Source organism: Arachis duranensis, chromosome 3, assembly GCF_000817695.3.
Source record: "Arachis duranensis cultivar V14167 chromosome 3, aradu.V14167.gnm2.J7QH, whole genome shotgun sequence".
In the NCBI taxonomy this organism is placed as follows: Eukaryota; Viridiplantae; Streptophyta; class Magnoliopsida; order Fabales; family Fabaceae; genus Arachis; species Arachis duranensis.
In genome coordinates this window covers 40,417,846-40,423,617 of record NC_029774.3, presented here as the reverse complement: position 1 = coordinate 40,423,617, position 5,772 = coordinate 40,417,846, and the positions used below count along the sequence as shown (strand labels likewise).

The window sequence follows — 5,772 nt, the reverse complement described above, 5'->3', positions numbered from 1 at the left end:
TGTTTCTTTAGCTACTTTTGAACTGTCTTTATCTTGGATGACTATAATAACTCTAAATATTGTTGCACTTTTGTTAGTTCAGTTAGTACTTTGGACTATGGTCTAACTCTTTTCTGCAGGATCAATATGTTGCTTTGTTGATCTTGCTTGTTGTCTGCCCTTGATGACAAAAGGGGGAGTAGGACAATAGGATGATAAAATGTGTTAGGATACGTTTTTGGCTGTTTTTGGCTTTACTGCATCAAAACTTGTTTTCACATGCTACTTTTGCTGCTGATATCAGCTTAATGATTGAGCTGATTATATATGGTGTTGCCTATTTGATGTGTATAGCTCTTCACTGTACTCTCTTTAAGTGTAATGTAAAATAGGAATAAAGAGGAAAGCATAAATTCAGCGAGAGCTAATCTTGAATAGGAAAGGGGGAGCAACACAAGAGCAAATGACAAAATTCAAAGGGAGTTTCTAAACTCACTCAAATTCATTTCCTTTTGATTATTGCTTAAAACCATGTTTGTCATCAAGGGGGAGATTGTTGAGTTAAGAAATTAACCAAATTAATTAGTGATGACAAACATTATTTTTGGAAAAAATAAATAATTATTGTTGATTAATTATAATTACTTATTACTAATTGTTTATTATTGTAGGCCAAAATTCAATAGCCCAAATGAAATGAAAAAGCAATCAGCAAGGATGTTGGGCTGAAAGCAAGACTAAGAGCCCAAGGAAAAATAAAGAAAGAAGCCAAAGAAATCAAAACGGCCAAGCATATCACTACCTGATCCAAGCCCGATCTGATTTCAGAAAAGTGATTCCCTCCATCTTGCTCCAACGAAAGCAACGTTCCCCTCTCTTTATCTAAGTCAAATCATAGTTTCAGAAAAGTAAGAAAGAGAAAGAGAAAGCTTCTTCCATAAGCTTATCACCAAAGAAGCAAGAAAGAGAAAGATTAAGCTTGAAAGGCAGATTTCAAATCACCCAGTTCAAATCAAACCAAGCTTAGGTTAAAGGTAACCCATTTCCTCTTGCATGCATCAGATCTTCATCTCTTCTTCCCAACTCTCTGCTCTATCCGAAATGGGATACAAAGGAAAGATAGTTTCTGCTATTCTTTGCTGTGTATCCACGGTCTTAAACATGACTTGGGGACCAAGTTGATTTTCAAGGGCTAAGATTAAGTTGACCATTGGAAGAATTCTATGGTTGCTGTTTTATGGCTTTTGATCAAGATGAAAAAGTCAGAGGCGAAGTTTCTAATCTGGGGATTAAGGAGAAAAACTGAATCTGTGGGTTGGTGAAACTCAAGGCTCAAGGTGTTGATCTTGGAAGAAGAACCAAGAAAATGCAAGGAGATAAAAGAAGCTTGCTGTTCATTCAGAAGGCAAGGAGAGAAAACTAGAGTATTGAGGTATTGTTCTGAGAAGTATTCTTTGAGAAAGTTCAACTAACTGGACAGTGTAACCTAACCAAAGGTGCATTCCGCCAGTATGAAGAACTGAATCAGAGGCTTGCTAATTTGGTTTTCGCATAGCACAAAGGCTGTTGATGAAGTTAATCTCCTTCATGTTTTACTGATTGTAATGTACTTTCCTATGTTTATCTTTCTGTAATTTCTTGTGAGAAAAGGCATCGTGAGAAAGCTCAAGTAAAAGCTATGAGAAGAAAAAGGCTAAGTGATACACTTGAGAGAAAAGCCTAAAGTTATTTTCTGATTTCTTTAGGTTGGTTAAGTGTCTTGTATCTTGTACCTGTTTGGTATCCCTTTCTTAGTTGGGTTAGCACTAAGAGTGAATAGTTAGGTGTTAGCATAGCCAATGTCAAGTTAGATTAGAACTTGAGTGTGAAATTGGTGTATGTAATACTTTTAACTATAGTGGAAATTCCTCCATTGTTGTGGAGGAGACTGGACGTAGGTTGCATAGCACAAGGCAACCGAACCAGGATATATGCTAGTGTTAGCTTTTCTCTTCTCTGTTGTGTTCTGTTTTTCTGATATTCATAAGACAAAAATAAATTGTCTCATAAATTTCCGCTGCTGAGTACAAACAGAATCAGAATTGAAAGTTTTGTTTAAAAGGATTATAACAGCTGCAAAAAGGAAGGTATAGATTCAACTCCCCTTCTCTAAGCCTACTACAACCTTCACTATAAATTATATTTTGTTAACTTTTTATTATGTTATATTTTAATTTATTTTATATTTAATTTGGCCCCTCTTATAAAATTTTTGGATCTGCCACTGTTTATGGTATCAAAATTTACTTATATAATGTGTTAAGTGATACCACGATATATATCTGACAATTTTAATTAAGTACTAATATGATAAGTTTATAAAATTAGATCAAAGTAATTTTAAATTAAAGGATTTTAATGCATCAAGTCTTCTCAATTTGAAATTAATTTAATCTAATTGCATAAATTTATTATAATAACAGCTAATTAGGATTGTTAGAGGTGTATTATATAGTTAGTATGGTATTATTTAACATATTATATCAGTAAATTTTGATGTCGTTAATAATAAAAGTGATAAAAAGATTAATACGATTCTTTAAAAAAATAAAAACAAATATAATTAAAGAAAATTTTTGAAAATCAATTTAAAAAATAAATAATTCAACTTGCTATGCTGTATGCTATCAATGTCTCACAATATTCTAGATGAGGAATTGAATATTCCAATAAAAGTGGTGGGAAATTTGAGTAATATGTATGTAAATAACATTTTAGGTTTAAAGTATATTCATCAGTATAACAAACAAAATAAAATAACGTTTACCAATAAGCGATTAAGCGATGCCTGTTAAAGTTGCATCTTCAGCCAAATATTAAAGGATTAAAATTTGTATTCCGCTTGAAAAGTAGAAGAAAAAAAAAATCCAACCAAAACATGCATTACTAATAAGACGAAAATAGGGTAGCTTTTCATTTATTTCACATTGGGTTAGCTTTTATGACTTTGTGTTTTTTTTTTTTTTGCTTTTTTTTGCTTCAATCTTTTGTGTTGAGTTCGTTTGGTAAAAAAAAATAAAAACAATTTAACATAGCTTTTATCAATATTTAGACATTAACACTCTCAACTATCAAATTCGTATAAAAAAAATTTATAAATCTCATAGTATTGATGGTTGAGATATGTTATTATCTAAGTTTTAATTGCAAAAAGAGTGCACACGTATCATTTATCATTATGAAACAATCAAATCTACTAAAGTAGTGTAGATTTCTTCATCCTATTACACATCACATGCTTCAAATCTAAATAAATAATTGAAACATGAAATCCAAAAGCTTGTTCTATGATGGATATTAATTTCTCTTGAGCAGCTCTCTATAACGTAGTATTGAATCAAGCCTCTGAAGCCTAAGCTGCTGCTTAAACCTGTTGATGAAATCATCAGCTTTCTTGTCCACTTCTTCTCCCAATAACTCCTCTCCCTCCCACCTTCTCGATAATAAGTTCCTTATTCTTCTATCCTCATCCGAATTCACCCGATCCAACCCGTCCTTTTTAGCACTGGGTTGGTGTCCGGATCCGAATTCAGGTTCTTCCTCTTTAACTTTCTTTGTTGATTCTGATTTGTAGAATTTTATTGACTTTAATCTTTCCAACAAAGATGGAGTCCGGGTCAACTCATATTGAGCTGAGTCATCCATTCTTTCGGAAGAGTTGACTTGGTCTAACACAGATTGACCCGGACTTTGTTGGGCCAACTCGTGATTCTCCTGAACTGAGTTATGTCCATCATCTTTATAGGAATAGAGGTTGAAGGACATGACGCGGTCCAGAAGAGAAGTAGAACGGACGAGTTGACCCGAAGAGTCAACTTGCTGCCGTTGATGATGGGTGGCGAAACGAGAAACGATGGCTATGGTACCGATGACAAGGTTGACGAAGACGAAGAGACAAGTGGGTGTGAGCCAGCTGGCAATGAAAGAAGAAGCTGTTTCAAATACCATGGCGCGTTTTGCTTAATCACTTCTGGGTTGATGAGATTCTTTCTTCTCTTTGGTATGCCCCTTTAGCTTCTTGAAGAGATATATGAATATATAGCCAGATGAAACTGCAACTAAGAATGTGGTGGAGGTTTAATCGGAGGTTATATATAAAATTATGTTATAATATGTTGATGGCTTTGACGTTTCTTCTTTTCATTTGGCTGTTTCTTCGCTCTTACCGAACTACTTTGTTCAAGGGTTTGGGGTCCAAGAAAGTTATTCACACAATCACACTTATTATTTTTTATTTAAAAATTTGCTATTATGAAAATAAAATATTTATGAATGACCACAAAAAAATACTATGTCAATAATATCTCATTTTTATAATATATACTTAACAAAAAATTACTAAATTTTAAGAATAATAATATCTTATTTTTATAATCATACTTACAAAATATCATATCAAAATTCAATCTATGACCGTTTTTAAAAATACATATTTATTGTTGGATATTTTTACTGTATTTTTAAATTATTTAAAGATATTTTTGTCAATAATAAAATTTTACCTATTTTTGTCGGTATTTGAATAATTTGAGGATATTTTTTTTAGTTAACACTATATATAATTCAAGATTTTTATTTAAGTTAAACAAGTTTTAAATTATTTTAATTAGTTAGTAAAATTCGATACGCTTTTATTTATTAATTAAACATGTGGCTTTTATGATTGGTTTGGTTTAAAACAGACAAAAAGTTCAAACTAGATTGAGAATATGATTTTACCGAAAAAGCTTTTTTATATAAAAATTATTTAGTGTATATATTAGTGGCCAAGTTGCGAATATGCCATTTTTTCTTCTTGAAAAAATAAAATGAAAAATGGAAATTATATCGGTTGCTTTTAGGGTGATATTGATACTGAATTGATTGGGATTCACGAATTGAAATATTGAATACACGCAAACGCAATAACAATTTCTAAAGTGACGCAAATACCAGTGATGCATGCAAACTTTGCCTACTAAGCGCGCCATTGCTTTTTAACTGTTATGTATACAGTTTTTTGTCTTTGGGCCAACCGCAGAGGGAGAGTTTTCGACAATCAGGGAGACTTCGGAGAAGAATCAAGTGAGAGAATATAAGATGAGTAAACATCACATCCAACTCAAAACTTTAAAGTGTCAAGTTAATAGGTCTCTCATCTTATAAATTCCTCATTCTTCCTTGTTTTCTTTGATGTAAGACTAACTTCAACACTCCACACACTTACAACACTAATATATATTACATACTAAAATAAATAACTTTCTTAATAAAACAATCAAACCTTTTTTACGATTTTTTTTATGAACACGTGTTACGGATCCCATCCACAGATTTCATATTGGAGTAGCTTTTGAACCTAGCTACCCAAAACCAAACTACACCACTCTTTTAGAAGGTCCAAAACTAATTTATTAGAACTCTTAACCAACATTCAAATTCAAAGGACTTCTTTATCTTAGTCAAATAAAACAAGAAAAGATATTCACCATCACCTATATAAAGGGGAATCCTAGGTCCCCTCAAGTACTCATTCATTCCTCACATCTTATACCTCTCAGATCCATTCTGACTTGAGCGTCGAAGTGTCTTTGCAGGTACCATCTTCCATTGCTCCGGTCAAATAATCTGACATCCGCCTCGACCCGCAAATTTTCGATCTATTTCTCAACCTGTACTAGAGACGTCTTGTATGACACGTATTTTTTAATTATAAATATGATTTTAGTTCAGTTATCTTATTATTTATGAAATTTAATTACAATATTACTATAA

The 5,772-nt window shown here is 32.3% G+C and overlaps 1 protein-coding gene across 1 annotated transcript; it reads right to left on the bottom strand.

The window, feature by feature from the left end:
- Positions 1 to 3,040: 3,040 nt before the first annotated feature.
- On the bottom strand, positions 3,041 to 4,120 carry LOC107479034 (pathogen-associated molecular patterns-induced protein A70-like). Its single transcript, XM_016099183.3, has one exon. The coding sequence runs from the start codon at positions 3,964 to 3,966 to the stop codon at positions 3,316 to 3,318; it is 651 nt and encodes a 216-aa protein (XP_015954669.1). The 5' UTR covers positions 3,967 to 4,120; the 3' UTR covers positions 3,041 to 3,315.
- Positions 4,121 to 5,772: the final 1,652 nt, after the last annotated feature.

Excerpts from the sequence above, each read along its gene's own strand:
- LOC107479034 (XM_016099183.3), bottom strand. The coding sequence starts at position 3,966 with ATGGTATTTGAAACAGCTTCTTCTTTCATTGCCAGCTGGCTCACACCC.